This window comes from Ambystoma mexicanum, chromosome 5q (assembly GCF_040938575.1).
Source record: "Ambystoma mexicanum isolate Mex_15411 chromosome 5q, UKY_AmexF1_1, whole genome shotgun sequence".
Classification (NCBI taxonomy): Eukaryota; Metazoa; Chordata; class Amphibia; order Caudata; family Ambystomatidae; genus Ambystoma; species Ambystoma mexicanum.
Genome location: NC_090933.1, coordinates 1273351533 through 1273373523, shown reverse-complemented (window position 1 = coordinate 1273373523; position 21991 = coordinate 1273351533). Strand labels below are relative to the sequence as shown.

The window sequence follows — 21991 nt, the reverse complement described above, 5'->3', positions numbered from 1 at the left end:
CTCACTGCTCATCAACAAAATCTACGCACTTATCCAAAACTGGATGGGCAACAGCAGCTTATGTCTAAACGATGATAAAACGGAGCTACTTATACTAGGATGATCTTCTAAAATCGACTCTCTACAGCCCGACTACACATCTTTCATCATTGATAGCACCACGATCCCAGTGCTCAAACAAGTCAAGATTCTTGGAGTCTACCTAGATGCCACACCAACAATGTCTAAACAAGTCAACACGCTAGTCTCATCCACTACTTACACATCCAAACTCATGTCCCTTAGTCGTAAATTCCTCACCGTTGAGAATTGCATTACACTAGCAAGAGTGCTCATACTTTCCAAGCTCGATTACTTCCATGGCACTTCTAATACTAACATAGCTAAAACCTCTTACGCAGAATAAAGTCCTCCGGGCTGCATTAGGCATAAAAAAAATCTGAACACATCACCAACATCAGGAGGGACAACCACTGGCTCCCCATCAAAGCCAGGATAATATCCAAAACCCTAAGTATCACTCATAAATGCATCGCCAACAAAGCCCCTAAATACCTCCTCAATACAGTCCTGAAGAAAAACCACACTAGACTCCTCAGATCCAACAATAACGAAAACCTCGAAATCCCATGATACAAATGAGAAAAAGCGGGGAGTAGCTGTTTTAAAGCACTACCCATCAACATCAAGAACGAATCGTCCTACCCACAATTAAAATTAAAATCACTGAAAACTTGGCTTTCAACCAATTCTAATGTGAACTAAGCTCCCTACTCACTCATACCAGATCCCCCTAAGCTACTGTATAAATATGTACATATATGTATGTATATATATATGTATGACCTTATATTTGTCTGTTTTTACTGTTTCTCTTAATGTTAAGATTGCATCTACCCATTGTCTGCAACTACGCCGTGATAACTCCGGGTCTAGGCGTTTAACAAATGTAATAAATAAATAAAATAAACCTATCCGTCCCCATCCCTGTTCTATGAACAAGACATACCAAATTAATTCCTGGGCAGATCTCTTCTTGGGTTGTCCACAGTGCTGCTTCCTGTAGGATATTTCCTAAATATAGGTTTGCCCTGCCTGGCCATTGCCTCTTGAGTCTTGCTTCTTAAACACATCAACCTTTCTTAGGTTTCTCCACGACCTTGGATTTGCTTGTCTAAACGCAATCTAGGTTTTTATTCCAGACAACATTCTTCACAGTAATGGTCCTCAAGGAAGTGCCTCGCCTTCAGGCCCTCCCTCTCGTATAAAATTCTGTGGGCAGGACCTGAGCCTGGGCCTCTCCATTATAGCTTCAGGTCTTCTGGTTGTAGCTCTGGCATACCCTCGCCAGATCAAGGTTTGCACAGCTGTACTACTCTTCTCCCAGTGTATCCAGGGAGTGGGTCTATAGGTCTGCTTTCTTCCAGTCTTCCTTCATGACTGGCATGAACCATCTAACATAAGCTGGACCAGGTTTGGTTCTTCCATTTGGATCTACCCCCCACTCTCTGCCTGGAGCAGCGTCTGACCCTCATTGAGTTGGAGGTAGATTGGGGGGAGGAGGGGGGGTTGGAATCGAGACGGAAGATGCTTAGGAAGAGAAAGTTGGGTGTAGTGTGGTCCCTCAATCCCAGAAAGCTTTCTGGATGATGCACGGGGTCTTGAACTTGATCCTTGCAGCCACAAGGAGCCAGAGGAGAGATTTCAGGGTTGAAGAGATACGATCCCTGGGCTTGAGGCCAAGTACAAGTCTTGCAAGTTGTACAGGGCGAAGAGTAGAGGCAGGCAGATTTAGAAAGAGGCTGTTGCAGTAGTCCAGCCTAGAGAGGACCAGGGCTCTGGAGACAGTGAGCTTCTGGGGGAAAGTGAGAAAAGGAAGAATACCTCTGTGGAGGTGCAGCGGATTGTGTGACTTCTTAAAGGCGTCTGCGATGTAAGGAGAGAAGGAGAGGGTAGAGCTGAAGAAGACCCCAAGGTTCTTAGCCGCGCAGGAAGAAGCAGGTAGAGGACCCAGGGTGGGCGGCCAGAGTGAGAGAGGGAAGGCGGAGTAGGTGCCTCAAATGAGGAGGATCTCAGTTCTACTGGCATTAAGGCAGAGATTGTTGGAGGCACACCATTCCTGAATTGCGGACAGTCAGTCTGGTATGAGAGAAGGAGCAGAAGAGACTGAAGGTAGCATAAGCAGAGCTGGGTTTCATCCGGATTACACTGAAAGTTAGAGCGGAAGGCCAGAGGTGCCAGGTAGTGGTTAAAGACCCAGGGCGAGAGGTTAGACCCTGGGGAACACCACAAGTAGAGAGAGATAGAAGAGAGGAAAGACCCAAGTTGGACCTGGGAGGGTCCAATCAGTAGGAAAGGAGATCAACCAGGCAAGGGCCTGAACAGAGATACCCAGGTTGTCACTGAGACAATTGAGCAGGATGGCGTGGTTAAGCAGAGGATAGATCAAGGAGAATGAGGACAGAAGGAAGGAAGTCTTCACGGGCGTTCGGGAGAGCAGTTTCTGCACGTCTGCCTGTTCTTAAAGGAATGGTTCGGTCCAAATTTTGTATTGCCCCTACGGGTCGGCCATGTGTCTTTAAGCCTAAGTCGCTCGATTTTATAAAGATTTCCTATGGACCTTACCCGAGTTTTCGTCCATTAAACGCACGCGAAAACAGGCACCAGGGAGCTGCCATTTTGTGGTAATCCTATCATTTCCCCCCATCGCCCTGGCTGACCTGCTTTTGCGGCACTAAATCATATCCCCCGTCCCTGAGCCTGTCATCAGCAGACGCGTACCGTCCATTTCACAACGCCAAAGCACGTCTCATGTCAACATTTGCTGCGTTTCAGCTAATGACGTGTCGCCATGGAAATGGCAGGACGCCTCGTTCCTCAATAAGTATAAACAGACCGTTTCACAACACACAGCAGCAGATTTCCGATTCCATTCCTCTCTCTGTGCTACTTCGAGTATTCTGTGACTCGTTTCTGTGCTCTGGTCAGCTACCTTCGTTGCTTGTAGCCCGTGTGAACAGATAATAGTACCACCGCTATCAATTATTTTAGTTTGTGTAACACACAATGGATACAATAATGCCCTACATGTATGAGCCCGAGTTTAACAAGGAGGAACTACTGGAAAGGGAAACACGCGAAAACAATGGGTCTTTGGACGGCAGTTGGGAGGACGATTCAACAGCTGAAGAGCCTGGACCTAGTCGCATGGACGGTGTTTCCACCTGGTGCACATGCAATCGGTGCGAGCTAATGCCAACCGAGAACGAGAACTGCTGCTGCTGTGAAAACTCGGGATGCGTGGCCTACATTTCGGAAGCCGAGCCAAGACCGCAATGCATCACCGAGCTGCCAGACTTCAAGGCAGCCTACCTCACACGGTCCGTGTTGAGGATAACGATGGTGCTTATGCACCAATTTCGCGCAACTGTTCATCCTCGTAATCCGAGTAACGAGTAAGTATACTCTGCTTGTCATGCCACTCCCATTTCATGGTCTTCTACTATATCCAAAATTACATATACATATCATTGTAACGCACGAAAGTCTTTCAATAGTGTGCAGTGTCTAGATAGCATTTGTCCGAGCAGAATGCCATTAGTTACAAGAAAAGTTTTGTATTTTTGTGTCATCAAAATAAGTTACAAAATAAAACACCACATATATTTTAACAACGGTTGTTTCGATTTTTTAAATCAATCAAGTGTGTCTCCATTCAAGGATGGACGTCAGACACCTGTGCTCGGAATGGGTGAAGTTCAGGTCGCTGTGAAGCGGGGTGGTCAACATCTAAGCTAACATAATATATTATCAATAATGCATGCACTAAATAACACTTGTTCAAAGTCTTTCAGTCGGTTATGTCTCTATAAAAGTCTCACATATATCTATACTATCAATTAACATTGGATTATACAGGCCTTAGGTCAAGGGTCTTGACCACTATAATACACCGTTTGAAGTGTGGGTCTGTGCTCAGAATCTCCGATATGTGGCATTTGTTATTAATAGGCAACGATATACTGCAGTAGGGGTCTAATGTTAGTTGGGGATCTGCTAGGTGGGCATCATGGTGTGGTCAGTGGTCTGGCACATGAAGAGAATACCTTGCAGGGACAAAGGGTCAGAATGGCAGTAACTTTCCACTGGCGAGGGTGCGTGGGCAAGGACACGTTTGTGGAGATGAACGAGCCATGTGCTTGGTTCAGGCCGGTTCACATGCAGGACCGTGATCTCAGAGAGTGATGTGTTACATTTATTAGCTGTTGCAAATACCTCTGGAGTTTTCCAGTCAGAGTGGGAACGAGGCTGTGGGCCATGTGCTCTGCGCGCTGTACTATCGCAGTGAGGCCTGGTCACCAAAATGGAGTGGAAAGGGGGTACAAAAATGGATGCCCCGTGTCCTGCTCAGTGTTCCCATCTACGCGAATGTCATCCAAAAGTAACATCACATAAGGGCAAGGGGCGAACCCACTACTGGAGGCACTTGGTATGAGTTTCTACTGAGAAGTAAAGGATGAGAGGGGCCTGATGGCCCCTCGCTCCCACACACTTGCCTGCACGCCAAAAGGTGGTTCGCACCCGGGGATGAGCGCTGGCATGGGGGGCTGTGACGGGCGCAAACGGCCAAGGTGCCAAACAGCATGCACACTTCAAAAGGTACCCCACGCCCAGGGGCCATCGCTCACATGGCCTCCTCAGACCCTGTGTCTCCATGCAGGCCTCCCCTGAGGCAGGCCGCCCCCCTGCAATCCACAAAAGTGTGTCTCCATTCAGCAGTCTTCCTGTGCCTTATCTACACGCCCCAGGCCCATCCATCCCACCCCCTCTATCAAAGGCGGTTCGTACCCGGGGATGAGCGCTGGCATGGGGGGCTGTGACGGGCGCAAACGGCCAAGGTGCCAAACAGCATGTACACTTCAAAAGGTATCCCACGCCCAGGGGCCATCGCTCACATGGCCTCTTCAGACCCCGTGTCTCCAGGCAGGCCTCCCCTGAGGCAAGCCGCCCCCCTGCAATAAACATAATACCACGACATACACACGTCATTCATTCATTCACAAACACACCCCTGTTTCTAATACTTTATAAACCACTTGATATGTCTCATGAGAACATCTTTGCAAGTCAACTCCTGAACCTTCTACCTGAGAAGCACTGAGATCTATGCTAATCTGCTCGTCGCTGTGCTATCTATGACTGCTTCGAGCAAACTCGTCAGTGTGCTACCTATGGCCATCTACCTGTTCTCCTGCAACATACTGCTCGGCCTGCTGAATCCAACTGTTTGTTGGTCAAGGTAAGGCCATGTATCCTAGTCATATTTCGGTCATTTTTACATTTCAATCTATTTGCTTTTACAGTACCCAATAGAGGTATAGTCATTGGTCTCATTGCTATTGACTTGAGTTTCAATTGTTATGCTATCAATAGATCTATTTATTTTCATCTGTGTCAATTGTCATCGAATTGCATCCTTCGGGGGTCCAGTCTATAATGTAAGCATGGTTCCTTTTCGTGCAAGATAGAACATCCAAGGGACGAGTCACATGTTCAGAGTTTAGTCACATAATTTAAAAAATGTCTGTAACTTATGCAAATACTAAGCCACACATGATGAACTGGTATAGTTCCGGCGACCAAAACAAACCTTGCATTGAGCATGGAATGGTTCATTTACTTTTTTATGACATTTTTATTCATCAAGGTTTTATAATAATCTTGATATTTACTTTTCAGAATTTTCAACAATGCCTGCCTGTTCGATTAGCGGTTGCCCTTCGAAGACCCATGCTAAATCTGAAGGCACTACAATGCATGTATTCCCGAAAAATGTTGATCGAATAAGAGAATGGGTCAGACATTGCGGATATCCACTGGATGAGCTGGAAAGTAGAGTCCAACAAGTCTTTGAGGACAAGAGGGGTGATCGATACCGCATCTCCAGCCGACACTTTCCCTCGAACATGTACACCACATCTTGGGTAACAAAGAAGAATAAACGGCGATCGACACGAAAATTGCTCGCAAACGCTATTCCCACTCTATTCGTCCACAATCCGCCACTGGTGAGTCATGTGTCCGTTTTTAGCTTTAGGCCTTGCGGCAGTGTGTAGGTAGGCGAATGGATTCATTGATATTTTAGGTGTTGTTTCCAATTTGTAATACTTTCGACATTGATATGAGTGTATAGCTTTTTGAATAATGACATTTATCAATATATCATTTTTAGATTTCATAACCCACAAACGAAATCTATATATGGGCACAGGGAACTGTGCTATATTGCGCATTACTCAAGTATCCCGTCTCCTTATTTGGCAATTTTAAATAATGGCATTTCATTATCAAACAATAATTTACCTTTACAACTTATTGACTATCCCTTGAATCTGAAGCAAGAACATTCTACTTCCGTCACATGCTTGCAGTTATCAACCACTTCTAGCGCGTATCAGGTAATCATACTTGGCTATTCCGCTACAGACTTGTTTTATGCATGTCAAGTAATAGTTTGTATGTATCGTGTGATTATTTTACCAATTGTTTGGTTAGTGCTTTCCAACTGATATACACGTTAGTTGTCGTCCCCTGGTGGTTGTTTTCAGTTATAATTAGTGTTATCCATACTAATGCAAGTACTGTCTTTCAGGGAGATGCTGAGGCGTCCACCACATTGACAACAGCCCTAGATGTTCTTCAGCAGCCCGAGGTATGTATACTGACATCTCAACTGACCGTGATCATCAGGACTGGAACACTTGTCGTTTGATTGTTCTACACCATTTTCATTTGTGGTTAGCCATTGATATGTACCTGTGCGGTCGAACCCAAGCATGTGTTGTGTTTTCAATATTGTAATCCTTACTAATGCAAATACTATGTTTCAGGCAGTTGTTGAATCGTCAACCCACGCACTTGATGCGGAGCCTGACATTCAAGTAATTCCGGTGGAAGCAGGACCATGCGGATACGAATCGGCGCAACAGCTTTCGGAAGTGCGCACCACATTGACAACAGCTCTAGATATTCTTCAGCAGCATGAGGTATGGATACTGACAGCTCCATCGAGCGTGATCATATAAAGGTGATTCCATTTGCTATACTTTCTTCCCTATTAACGCAAGTACTGTGTTTCAGGGAGATGATGGAGCTTCCACTACAATCACAACATCCCATTTAGATGATGCAGATGTAAAGAAATCGGAGAAATAAGTCGATTAAATCTGATCATTTTTAAATATTCCTTGATTCTTTTAGACAATGCAACATTTGTGGTTATCTCTTTATATGTACCTGTGCCGTCGACCCCAAGTGTGTGTTACGTTTACGATATTGAAAACCATACTAACGCAAGTACTGTGTTTCAGGGAGTTGCTGATGCCTCCTCTTCAATACAATCATTCGTGGCAGTCCATGCAGAGCCAGCGGTATGGATACTGACAGCTCCATCGAATTAGGTCATCAGAGCTCGAATACCTGTCGTTTGATTGTTCCACACAATGTTTAAATCGTGTTTAGCTATTGAGATGTACATGTGTGTTCGTCCTCACGTGTGTTTTATGCTAACAATATTTTGATACACAGTAATGAAAATACTATGTTTCAGGGAGTCGATGGAGCCTCATTCCGTGCGGTCTATGCGGATACAGAAAATATAGTCGTTGCAGCGCAAGAGGAAGGGGACACATGCGGATACGTATCGGAGCAACAGCGTGCAGATGTTGAAGGTCGAGTCAAAAAAGTTGCAAAGAAAAGAAACAAAAATAAGGTTAGTTACAAACAGTTCATAACTTTCCCATTTTTTTGTGCTGGGGTCTATTTTATGTTTTTTTAAAGTCAATTGTTCTATACTTTATCTTGTGTTTAAACTGAATATCCCTTTTCCAATCTGTCCTCTAGTTACCCGTGGGTCTACGAACTATACATACACAGACAGTGAAGCGAATGAGAGATGTTGCTTGCCAGACCATTTTCACTATTGAGGCTATGGAGGAACTATTAATTCATACGCGGCGTGTTGAGACTCGGGATTCTCATGTCCAATGTACAGAAAATGAAATGAATGTGTCGGAGAATCCGGCAAAGTTGTATTGGACCATTGCTACAGTACGACCGCACCACCGCAACAACATGATACTGGATGTATTGAAGATAGCTCTGAAGTAGTCGCAGATCAATTTACACAATCTACACCCGCCAAAAAATTGCCACCAAAAAAGCTGTCGACATTGTTGTGTTCTCCCATCAATGTTGAAGTAGCAGATGTTGAAACGACAGAGAATGAACCAGCAGCAGCATTCACTGACGCATCAGAACTTGATAGCAGCGATATTTCTTTTAAATGTGGTGATATGTCCTCAACGTCATAGGCCGAAACAACTTTGACGCAGGATGACAGTCTAATGAAAGAGGACAAATACATAGTATTCGACAGTTGTTTGATGGATATTATAAGTATGCTGAAATGTGGGCATTCCGTCAGAGGGAAAGTATGTGGGAAGCCATGGATTCATGTGACTCGTCAAAAACAAGGAAGTAACGTCACAATACATGCCGCCTGTAGATTACATCATACGTTCTCATGGTCTGTACAACCGATGCTGGGGAAACTGCCAGCAGGCAATCTACTGTGTGCAGCTGCATCACTTTTTAGTGGCTGCAGTTTTAGAAAGTTAGAGTCTTTCTTTCAGTTTGTGGGACTCCATTTCATTTAAAAAATGCAGTACTACAAATACCAACATGATTATCTGTTTCCGGCCATTAGTGATGCTTGGAAAATTGAACAATTGTCTCTAGCAAGTACAATCCAAGGAAAACGATTCAGGCTAGCCGGCGATGGACAGTGCGACAGCCCTGGATTTTCTGCCAGGTACTGCACCTACCACTTTCAGGACATGGATAGTAAGAAAATTGTGAGTTCGGTGGTCGTGCAGGTAACACGATGTACATCCTCAGTGGCCATGGAGAAACTAGGATTTATAAAATCAGTGGAATATCTACAATCGAGAGGAATGCACATCGACCTCATAGCCATGGACAGACACGTTTCAATTGCCAAGACAATGAGAGAGCAGTTCCCACATTTTAAACATCAATTTGGCATCTTGCTAAATCAATCAATAAGAAAATCACGGCTGCAGGGAAAAAAAAGGTTTGGAAAGTATTTCAGAGTGGTCCCAGTCTATCAGCAACCATCTTTGGTGGAGCTCCAAAACTTGTGAAGGGTCAGTGGAAATACTACTTGAAAAATGGCGGTCACTGATGCACCACTGTACCAACGTGCACAGCTGGTCAGAAAACCTACATTTCCACCAATGTGAACATGGCCCTTTATCCCCAGTGGAGGCACGGAAGAAGAAGTGGTTGAATCCATCTTCACTGACACACAAAGCCATTGAGAAGATTGTTTTCGATAAAACTCTATCAAGAGATTTGAGGGGACTGACAGAATTCTGTCACACAGGAGGTTTGGAGGTGTTCCACAATATGTACCTAAAGTACAGGCCAAAGCGCTTGCATTTCAGCATACAGGGCATGAGACATAGGACTCTACTTGCCGTCTTGCCCCATAACGAGAATCTCGGACGTGAACAATCTAGGACTAAGGGTGATGTAAGGATGCCTCGCTACACTAAGGCCTTTTAAAAAAGAAGTAAGCAATGGGTGATGAAACCAGTCTATGAGGAAATGGAGTTCGACTTTGTCAAAAGCCTTATTGTTGCTGTATTAGAGAAGCACAGATATGGAATTTTGAACGTTTCTGTGCAGAGCACTGATCCATTGCCACCCAACATTGCCACTGTGCCATGTCCACCCAAAGGAGAGCTGGCTGTGAAGTACAAATCCCGGTTTAAATAATAGTAATACGATTGTCTTTTTGAAAATAAATTTTATTGTACAGTGTGCATAGTACGCTAAACCTAACCCCTACCTTCACCATCCGCGGTGCCGAACTACCTGGGTGTCATCTTTGAATTCTCTCTCTATTCACCTCATATTGCTGACCTTGTCTATGTGTGTATGTATATATTTTTGTTGATGTAACTAATTTTCGCAATCTCTTATAAATGCTGGGCACTGTTAACCGAGGGGAGGCTTGCATATTGCAAATAATAAAAACAAACAAACAATAAATCTCACTTTCAACTCAACTCCTTGGGTACTTTATACGTTCCCTGACCTTCCCCAAAAAATTAAAAGTCTCAATAGTTATGGTTCTTTGGGGCGTCAAAGCTCGCAGACAACGAGGACAGAATTGGGGGCCTTAGAACGCGCCAAGCGAGCCGTTGCAGATGGGAGAAAAGCCAGTTCGCATTTGCACATTGAGGCGCACTACATAGATGGATTCGAAACTTCAAGTTCTCACAGATGGCTTTACTACGGGATGTTGCAAAGAAAGAATGTATGCTAATTTCTAGTAAAGGTCAGCGGCTTTGATTTTCAGCTCGCGCCCTGAAGAGGCCCACAACTTGCACTGGCAGTATAAAGTTCTATTGTTTTTTGACCTTTAGAGACAAGGACCATGCCAAAAGAACTTCATTTGAATGGGGGGATAGGGGTGCAATAACGTAAGACGATAAGGCAGAAAATTCTTACACTAGACCAAGTTTCATGTTAGTTCAGTATACGAAAAATCGTTGTCAAGAGCACAGTGGGATTTACGGACTGCATTACGCAGAGACACAATGGAAATTGCAAATATAATGTAAGTAACTCTTTAGACGCTTTTATACTGGAATGAAGAATTAATGAATGGATGCATGAATAAATGAATGAATGAAGAGCTTTGAAAACGTTTGTGGGATTGTCCTTGTAGCGGGCACATGGGCATGCAGGTCCACATTCCACACGCATGTAGACAAAAAGTCGTTTCTCATTGTGTACTAACCTCGATTTATTTCGTTAGTTTTCGCATTGATTTTAGAGCCGAAAATACTCCATTGCACTATCCTTGAAAGCAAATAGTTTCAGCTCGGCCGTAATAAATAAAATGAATAATATTAATAAAGATCGGCTGGCAAGACTAATTATAAATTTTATGTTTTCAAAACAGGTATATCTACTTCCCTTTTGCCACTGCCACCAGTTTCAGACACCGGCAGACAGTTTCTTCAGCCGTCAGCTGCAGCTTAATGTAAACAACTTCACCATTCTGATGATCTTATGGGACGATCGCCAAGGGCCCATATGCCCTTACACGGTACTAGCGGCTAGAAGCAACATATCAACCTTTACGCTGGCCTAGTGCCTACTTTATGGAACAGCCTTGCGGTTCAACGTGCGACAAAAGTGCTTCTTTGAACGAAAAGCAACACCCTGTGTACCATAAAGGAACAGCGCGTGACTCACGATAAAATTTTACGGATTTGCGGATAGAGATAAAAGAAAATAAATGACTTTCGGAGTTCATATGGCAATTGCTGAATATTCTATAAACATTTAATGTCAAATAAATGTACTTTACCAAATTTACCGTGTTGCTGTTTGATTTTAAAGTACAGTTTCATATTCCGAATTGTGGCGCGCTGTGTTGTGAGCTGATCTGTGTTGGTTTCCGGGTTCTGTGTGAAGTCGCGTAGAAGACGACTGGGCGCGTTTGCCTACGCAGCACACTAACGTCACGGAGAGAGGCAGGGAATATGAATGTTTTGATAATGTCAGGGGCGGGGGATATGATTTAGTGCCGCAAAAGCAGGTCAGCCAGGGCGATGCGGCAAATGATAGGATTATCACAAAATGGCGGCTCCCTGGTGCCTGTTTTCGCGTGCGTTTAATGGACGAAAACTCGGGTAAGGTCCATAGGAAATTTTTCTAAAAACAAGCGATTTAGGCTTAAAAACACATGGCCGACCTGTAGGGGCAATAAACATTTTTTACCGAACCGTTTTTTTAAGCCAGACTCGTGGTCATGGAGACAAACAACAGATTCAGTATGTAGATTAAGCTGGGAGATGGCCAGCTTTTCCAGAAGTTTGCCCAGGAAAGGAGTAATGAAGATTGGCCAATAGTTTGCCGGAGAGGAAGGATCAGCAGAGGGCTTCTTAAGTAGGGGGTGCACAAGGAGTGCTTAAGGGAGGAGGGGAAGGTTCCAGTGGATTACATAAATCAGCCAAGGCTGGAGTAAGGGTGCCGATGTGGTCCTTAATGGTTCTGGTGGAGCAGGGAAGCACCTCCTTTGACGAGACTTCATTGATCAGACTTGTCTAGAAACATCGTTGGGAGTGAACAGGGGGGGGGAAGGTGGGGAGGAGGAGCAACGGCTGGAGAGGGGCCTGGAATGGTGAAGAAGAAAAGGCAGAAGAGAAAGAAGAAAGGACGGAGTCAAACATATAATGATACAACAAGAGAGCAGAGGTGGAGAGTTATAACATCCAGAGAAAGAAGGTGAAGAGCAAAAGGAGTCACCGGAACAATGATCGCGACGACTCCCAAGGAAAAGGTTGGAGATGGACAAGAGATATAGCCAAGAGGAGGATGAGAAGGAGAAGCAGGAGGTACACTACATACCCAATAGTTGAGGAGTAGGGGAGGTAAGAGCATGTGGCTGAGAATCAGGGAGAAGTTGAAGGAAGAAGCCAGTGGAGAGGAGGAATCAACAAGGATTCCTTACACAGGACACAATAGCGAATCATCGAGGACGGGTGTTGGGGGCTAAAGCCAGGATCTTCGGACAGGGAGGAAGAGCAGGACCAATGAACAAGTGTGTAGACAAGCCCATATGTCGGCATGCTACTAAGGCCTACCTTTGGTTGCTGTCTCGAAGTAATGTGCAGGTGCATGTGGCGCCCAACAACCAGCTGGAGATATATCCCAGGAGCCCAGGACGGGAAGCAGGGGACCCAAAGCAATGGAATCGGGAGTCAAGAAAGAAGTGTGAGGACACTTAAATCACCAAGACCGAGTGACTGAGGACTGAATCATATTTCAAGAATGGAACTCCAGGAGGATTGTGAAACCGAGAGACGTTTGAGGAATATAATGAAACGCGCAGAAGACATTTGGCTGGACAAAACCCATGCCATTGGCTTGCTAAAACAGATCACAGTTTATGGGAAGCAACAAGCCTGAAATTCATTACTGACTGATCTTCATGTGATCAACTCTCTGCCACTATTTAGGAAAAACCTTTTTTTTTCAATAATCTGCTACTGACCTATTGCTCTGCTCCGGTTTCTTGATACTAACGCCTGCGTCTAGATACAGTTGCTGCCTGGTTCTGCGGATATGCGCTATATAAACAAATAAAACAAACAACAATAACAACCTCTACCGGAATCAGACTTCCAGAAAGAAAGGCACAAAAGCTCAGAAAACTGGCGTTTAGGCGAAGGGCAAACCATCCTCATTCAGGTAACAGTGTTGGTTGGGCCCCAGGGATAACACCCCATAGTGCACACCCGTTAGCTGTAAAAGGGAAGCACTTGGTCACATGGAACGAGGTTGCAAGCTATTCTTTCATTTCCATCCCACACCTGCGCTATCCTGAATGAATATTTTAAGTTCATATTTCTGAGCCTGTGAGCGGTTGATCCTGCTCGGCTTTGCGGCAATATGCATCAAGGCTTTCCCTCCCTCTCCAAGCCCATGGACATCACAAAATAGAACTTTTGTAAGCATAGACAAAAGTTGCTAATGTACTCCTCCACACCAATGATTCATTCAAGCCCAGCCATGTAATGCAAAGGGTGCGCTCTAGGGTCTCAGTGGAAGACTGTTGGTAGAGTGGCCACGATACCCACTTACTGGCAGTGTTTCCGTATCCGGGGCAGCCGGGGCTGGCGTCTTGCAAGAAGGGATGGATTCCGCAGCGCCCCTGGGTTTTGGGATGTCCTGCTCCCGGTCTTGTTTGAGTGCTCGATATTCTTTGTACAAACCTTCAAAACAAAAACAAATAAAAGGAGCTTCAGTGTAAAGCCCCTGCGAGGACCCTCAGAAGATTAAGCCCTTCACACAAACCCATGCTGGCTTTAAGTGGATGCCAGACATCTGGTCCCAAACTCTGACCCTAATCCCATAAGCCAGCCAGTCTGCCTGTGGGCCAAGGCACACTTTCATAGTGAGGGAAGTGATGTCAAAGCTTTACAATGGAGGGCAGAGGATCATCATCTTGTCTCTTTCCATAAAGCACACAGGATAGCAACCTTTCCTTAGACCTATGCGGCAGTCTCACATTGCACACCTCATCGCTCCCCCAAACATTGCATCTTATTAACGCTTCTAGCAGAGCCCAGACAGGTCTTGCCTGCGAAATCCAGATTTATGAAGGGGCTACTTACTCTGCGTCTCCTCAGGAGCATTTTCCACATCGCCCTGTTGGTGAAAGCAGAAAGCATGCATTAAATGGGAAGTGCAGATCATGGTAACAGCTGCTTACGTGACCCGACTGCATGATCATACTCTACTCATGTCCAACTACCCAGGAGCTTTACAGAAGCACAATACCAATCAGAAGACAAGTAATATAAGGACCCAATAGGAATGCACAGCAATGACTGACCTGTGACTTGACCTTCAGTTACAGATCTCTGCATCACTTACAAATAGTCTGCTACTCCCCAGCATCACATCGAAACAGTAGCAAACCTTGTAGAAAGGTTGCAAAGATATCACAGCCTAACCATCCTGAAGCCTCCTACAAAGGCAATGCTCAACTTCCACCACTCTTCGCACTTACAACGGCACCCATAGGATGACCCACATATGTTCCCCTTTGCGCCTGCGAGGATGAAAGCAATGCACCAGGCGTCCTCTGCGATAGCATCAACAGGGAAGGGACTTGCTGGAAGCTAGCCAGCTCCTGCTAGGATGGAACCTGCTTGCCTTGGCAGGGGAACTGAGTGCAGCATGATCTTCTGCAAGATCTGGCAGGCTGGCTCATGGAGGCATCTTTCAGGAAGGCGGTCTGCCTGCTAGCCAGCTCCTGCTAGGAGGGAGTAGTAGTAGAGATTCCGAGAAATTATCCCCAATGTGGGTAGGTGCGTTCACCCTCGTACTAGTTAGTTGTTGGAGGTTTGCGGCAGTGGCAGGGCGTAGAAGGGTAAATTCTCGGTACCCCTTCATATATAAAGGAATAAACAAGGTCGGTGTAGCCTGCCAGTCAGCGCTCCCTCAAAACCAGTCATGCAATTGAACTTGACAAGCTTTTAGCTTGCTTGGGTGATTAAACCATTACAATGTAGGTGGAAATGTCAGTCCAGGTATTTAATCACAAAAGTGGACACTGCACGCCAACACGTGTTTCAGCCCTCTCCGGGCCGTCCTCAGGGCGTATTGTTATTGCGATGATAAGTAATCTGATAAGAAGCATTAATAAACATGACCATTTGCATCGAGACAGTAAGTAACCATATTGTTGCAATTTTGCAAAAAAATACAAGAATGAAATCAATCCATCGCAATTTGAATATAAACATGAGCCAAGTGAAATATATAAAATATATGTATATATACAATGTAAGAGAGGAGAGAAAAAGGTAGACAAGGGTGAGGGGTCAGGGGAGAGAGGAGAGAATATAATATTAACAGGTTAGATGTGAGTTGGTGTTGTACATACACTCATTGTTAGGTTACAAATTACTAACCATTAAAACCCATATGTAGAGCTGGTTATTTACAAAGCTAGGTTGTTGCATCTTATAGAAAGAGTGGACAGTCCATTGATATGGCATACCTGATTTTTGTAAATTAAGAGAGTAACAGAATCCGTCAATCTCCAATGGATATATTTTCTGGTGCCTGTGAAAATATATGAATATGTGTTGTAGCTTTATAGGTACACTGTGTACTGGAATAAAGTTGCAACTGCAGCTACGAAATTCTAAAGTGACAGTCTCTACAAAGCAGAGGTGTTTGTTCGCTTACCTAAGGTGAGGTAACTTGATTAACACCCCGTAGGGAGTTTGCTTGATAGTCCTGGCCTCTCAATTATACGAGCAAATTCTGTTTTAGCAAATAAAATACATGAAAAAATATTGTAAGAAGTACAGGGTAGAATTTTTTAGTTGGTAAGATAACTGTTCAACAGGGCGAAAGAAGCGCTTACCTTTAAACGCCTAAATGCATGTGCAGCTCGGCAAATTTCTGCCGGCTGTCTGCAGCTTCCTGGAAGGGATGTGGGTGCGGCTGTGCTAGCCTATAGCTGCTCAGCCAGGCTGTTTAATAGGTATGGTCATGTGACCGTCCTGTTGCTGTTGCCTAGCGACTTAGTAGGTGTCAGGGGAATACTCAAGATTGTAACAGAATCGAGTGAAATCTAGCGAAAGTGTTGTAACTGTAATTGATACAGGTGCTCCTTTACTTACGAGCGTTAGGGGACAATGGTATGTTTGAACGAGTTCGAGTAGAACTATTTAGATTCTTACATTTGCGCCGCTTAGTAAACAGAATATGGGATTCGAGGATATGTAATATGTAAATGGTTTCACATACCAAAAAAAAAAAAAGGATCGAATATATGCAAATTAATTAACACGCTAGGACTCCTGAATTGTTTTTAAGTCCTTCTGACTGGATTGTGATTGGTGATAATATAATTTTCTGGTCAATTTGTTGAAGTTGGGCAAACTAGCCGCATTGGTGTAAAGCTAGCGAGAGTTAGAGGTAACAGTGTTGTTGTTTATATAATGGTTTGCTGTGAGGTAACAGTGTTGTTGTTTATATAATGGTTTGCTGTGAGAAATTCCTTTCTCACATATACCTGATCCATTAAAAACTAGATTAATTATACCTTTCCAAATATTTAAACTGCATGTTATCGAATAACTGGTCTTAACTAGGTATATTTCAAGATGTATTATTAACTACATCTCATTATTGTCGCTCTCACAGCAAACCATTATATAAACAACAACACTGTTACCTCTAACTCTCGCTAGCTTTACACCAATGCGGCTAGTTTGCCCAACTTCAACAAATTGACCAGAAAATTATATTATCACCAATTACAATCCAGTCAGAAGGACTTAAAAACAATTCAGGAGTCCTAGCGTGTATATTAATTTGCATACATTCGAAGCTTTTTTTTTTTTTTGGTATGTGAAACCATTTACATATTACCTATCCTCGAATCCCATATTCTGTTTACTAAGCGGCGCAAACGTAAGAATCTAAATAGTTCTACTCGAACTTGTTCAAACATACCCTTGTCCCCTAACGCTCTTAAGTAAAGGAGCACCTGTATCAATTACGGTTACAACACTCGCTAGATTTCACTCGATTCTGTTACAAACTTGAGTATTCCCCTGACACCTACTAAGTCGCTAGGCAACAGCAACAGGACGGTCACATGACCATAGCTATTAAACAGCCTGGCTGAGCAGCTATAGGCTAGCACAGCCGCACCCACTTCCCTTCCAGGAAGCTGCAGACAGCCGGCAGAAATTTGCCGAGCTGCACACGCATTTAGGCGTTTAAAGGTAAGCGCTTCTTTCGCCCTGTTGAACAGTTATCTTACAAACTAAAAAATTCTACCCTGTACTTCTTACAATATTTTTTCATGTATTTTATTTGCCAAAACAGAATTTGCTCGTATAATTGAGAGGCCAGGACTATCAAGCAAACTCCCTACGGGGTGTTAATCAAGTTACCTCACCTTAGGTAAGCGAACAAACACCTCTGCTTTGTAGAGACTGTCACTTCAGAATTTCGTAGCTGCAGTTGCAACTTTATTCCAGTACACAGTGTACCTATAAAGCTACAACACATATTCATATATTTTCACAGGCACCAGAAAATATATCCATTGGAGATTGACGGATTCTGTTACTCTCTTAATTTACAAAAATCAGGTATGCCATATCAATGGACTGTCCACTCTTTCTATAAGATGCAACAACCGAGCTTTGTAAATAACCAGCTCTACATATGGGTTTTAATGGTTAGTAATTTGTAACCTAACAATGAGTGTATGTACAACACCAACTCACATCTAACCTGTTAATATTATATTCTCTCCTCTCTCCCCTGACCCCTCACCCTTGTCTACCTTTTTCTCTCCTCTCTTACATTGTATATATACATATATTTTATATATTTCACTTGGCTCATGTTTATATTCAAATTGCGATGGATTGATTTCATTCTTGTATTTTTTTGCAAAATTGCAACAATATGGTTACTTACTGTCTCGATGCAAATGGGCATGTTTATTAATGCTTCTTATCAGATTACTTATCATCGCAATAACAATACGCCCTGAGGACGGCCCGGAGAGGGCTGAAACACGTGTTGGCGTGCAGTGTCCACTTTTGTGATTAAATACCTGGACTGACATTTCCACCTACATTGTAATGGTTTAATCACCCAAGCAAGCTAAAAGCTTGTCAGGTTCAATTGCATGACTGGTTTTGAGGGAGCGCTGACTGGCAGGCTACACCGACCTTGTTTATTCCTGCTAGGAGGGTACCTGCTTGTCTTGGCAGGGGAACCGAGTGCAGCATACTATTCTGCAAGATCTGGCAGGCTGGCTCATGGAGGCATCTTTTGGGAAGGCTGTCTGCCTGCTAGCCAGCTCCTGCTAGGAGGGAACCTGCTTGTCTTGGCAGGGGAACCAAGTGCAGCATACTATTCTGCAAGATCTGGCAGGCTGGCTCATGGAGGTATCTTTTGGGAAGGCTGTCTGCCTGCTAGCCAGCTCCTGCTAGGAGGGAACCTGCTTGTCTTGGCAGGGGAACTGAGTGCAGCATGATCTTCTGCTAGATCTGGCAGGCTGGCTCATGGAGGCATCTTTTGGGAAGGCCGTCTGCCTGCGCCTCCCCAGCAGCTCAATGTAGATCTGAAAGATCAGCTTGTGGGTCCTTCTCAGTAGGAGGGGACATAAATACTAGAAATGTGGTTGTTTAAGCCCCTCACAACCTCACTGTGGTGTAACGGAAACAGAAAAGGACTTAACAGTGACAACCAAAGACCAGCACCATTGAGCTTTCTCGGCCTCGTATCCAAGAGGGGGCCCCACCAGTCAGTATTAACCAATCCCCTTCGACATCTATGTCTGCCAGACAGTTGAGCTGCGCCTCCTACTCCACGCCCAGAGTGAGCCTGGCCTGACAAACTACCCTAACTCCCCGGTTCTCCCTCAGACGGCTGTCCTAGGCCTATACTCGAGTCCTGGATAATTCATAAACACTCCCCCATCAGCTGCTCCAGACCATCAGAGCACCGAGCCGGGCCTCCTCCTCCTGTGTGCGATGCTATGCTGTGAACACACACGGTTCCAGTTTTTAAAACCCAGAAAATGTAACAGAATGAAAACGAACCAGTGAAAATTAAGGAGGTAGAAAGAGCACGCTTTATACTAAAAGCAAACTGAAAGTGACAGTGGTTAGTTCTAGAACTTCTATGTGAAACAAATAATTCCACAGTATGGAAGTCACTGTGTCCTTCCAATTATCAGACTTGCCTTGGTCGTCATCCTGCTTATTGTTGAGTATTAAAAAGAGAACACATGTTTTCTTCTAGCCAGGGCAGAGCCACTCACAAGGAAAGGAACATGTTGCTTCATTTCCCCCTGATGCCCACTGCCAAGTGTGGCATCCTCTTGCCTTTGATTTCTTGCCCTCTCCTACACTGCAGCTCTCCATGCTCACGAGGGAAATACCTCATATCTAGACCAAGGTGTGCGTGTGTGTCACACACCAACATCACATGTAAGACATGCTACCCTTGTGGTTCCATTATTATTGGTCTGGTAAGCTAGGCTGTAGCACTGTGTTACTACTTGGCTCTGCTACACCAGGCTTGGAAATTCTATGTTTTCTTGGGTTGGTATGCTACGCTATGTTATGCTACTTACTCCATGTCATGATTTAGCAGTTATACTTATCGTGCGATGTTGGTCTGTTGCATCTTTCCATGTACACAATTCTAGGATGTTACGTGGGTGCACTCCCCTTCCCCCCACGCCCCTGCTCTTACCCAGCTCAGCACAGCACAGGGGACCACGTGTATGACCCGCCCTTCCATTGCATGCTCTTAATAATATTCATGGCCAGAAGCATTTTTTATCTATGTTAAGATTTTTTTACTTGAATATAAATCTGGGTCCTTTTCGTACTTGTTCCACTTTAGTGTTGGTATTTTCAGTAATCATTGTTTTTACAACTTTATGGTCTGTGTTCTTCATTTTGCAGGGCTGTGACGCTACCCGCACTCCCTCATAGTCCACCGCCCTCCCATCAGCCCTGGGCCACCTACTGCAGGTCTAGAGAGAATCTGACCTGGGAAAGACACCCAGCCTTCCTCACGCGGGGGTTGGGGGCTCTCCAAGTTTGCACGGACTTCAGCTGCCCTTCAGAAGCTGCATCGGCTCCCGATTGACAGTCACATTAAGTTTAAAGTCCTCTGCTTGGTCCATCAGGCCTTTTGGGGATGGGGAGCCTCTTACCTTGGCCACAAAATTAAAAGATATCTTCCTTCTCGTAACCTTCGCTCGGCTAACTTGTACCTGCTCCATGTCCCTCGGTTCCGCATATCTACTGTGGGTGGCAGGGCATTTTCCGATGCGGCCCCAGCTCTGTGGAACTCCCTTCCCTTGTCTATTCGGAATACTACCGAGCACCTCTGCTTTCGAAAAGCTTTGACCTTTATTTGTTTACTCCTTGATTTTTCTCCTTGTAGCAGGTTGTCAGACTCTTGCTTTGAGAGCCCACCGCACCAGGATCTCGTGTGGTCACAGTCGCACTTTATACATTTTATAACTTAACATAAAAAGCGTCCATCACTCCTGAGCTAAATCCTGAAAATCCCCCATTGAAACTCTGACCAAACATGATAAAATGATTGCAATATAAACAGAAGCTGTTTCAGTACAATCTGAATATAGTACTACAGCAAAACAGACATTATTGCAACAAAATGTTTCATAATCTCATAAATATGCTCCTTCTGTAAATAAAACGCACTCGGACTTTGCTCCCGCAGTTGCGTAATAATTATTTGGATCATTTTGGTCTCAGCTGAAAGCAGAGCAGGAGCTAATAGCGCGCCTTTTACCGTAAAAGACCATTAAAATATGTTTTTAACAGTTTAAATTAATTGGATTGCCTGCCACTATCCATATCTGGAATAGTAACTAATAGTCACCCACACATTTTGAAACAACCAATGGCCTTTGAATGGTGAATGTGACAGAAATAAAACATTGTCACCATCGACAAGCCAATATTGTTGGCGCGGTCAGTGAAACACTAGAGTAAAGTATAAATAAATTGCGCATACGACACACCGAATCATATTTAAGGGTTCCCAATTCGGCCGTTGAAATTACATGACTCGCCAGGGACCACCCGCTTTGGACAATTGGCAACGACGTGGTTTAGGCATTAGACCACATACTCTTCTTGGTGGCGCATGTTTGAGTATCAAGAGCTAAAATATGGTTGTATACGAATTGTTCGTTTTACAACTGTTCGAATGACAATTGACCTTTTCACAATTGACCGAATTGTGACGGTCAATTGTACCATATATGTGGGGGGAAACCCCCCACAACCCCCCACCCAACGCCAAACCCCCCATATATATTTTAATATATTACTTGTGAAAAGGTCAATTGTGCCCCTTTAAATTCGGTCAATTGTTCATTCGAACAATTGTAAACGAACAATTTGGGTAATACCCTAAAATATGGCTCCTTTTAATAGGGAGGACTTTAAAGTACATACATCCATGTGAGCCCAAAAGAGTAGGATTGTGGCCCAATTTCACCCTATATGGAAGAATATTTGTTACCACCATGCATGCAAAGTACTCAGTGACTACCCATGTACCGGGAGCCTACTATTCTCTCCATTGTTTTTTACAATTATACTATCCGTGCTAAAAACAAGGTCAAACTAAATGCATAAGGTCACCTGTGTGTACTCACTTCCAATCAACTAACATTCAGAGGATATGCCAGAGAAAATAGTCGCCCCCCCACCAAATGACCATCCAATGATGTGCCTGAAGCCATTTACAAATAATTATTTCACGCTTTAAATGCTCCACTGAC

The 21991-nt window shown here is 44.2% G+C and overlaps 1 protein-coding gene across 4 annotated transcripts in view; it reads right to left on the bottom strand.

The window, feature by feature from the left end:
• RECQL4 (RecQ like helicase 4) overlaps nucleotides 1–21991 on the bottom strand; it is a 409056-nt gene that overhangs the window by 373896 nt on the left and 13169 nt on the right. For all 4 annotated transcript variants that reach the window (XR_011278686.1, XR_011278685.1, XM_069621818.1 and 1 more), the window contains exons 3-4: nucleotides 14280–14313; nucleotides 13747–13877 (exon numbers count right to left, since the gene is read on the bottom strand). Coding sequence is in view for 2 of the 4 variants with exons in the window: in XM_069621818.1 (XP_069477919.1) it covers nucleotides 13747–13877; nucleotides 14280–14313 (165 nt within the window). In the remaining 2 variants the exon portion in view is untranslated. The remainder of the gene's footprint in view (nucleotides 1–13746; nucleotides 13878–14279; nucleotides 14314–21991) is intronic.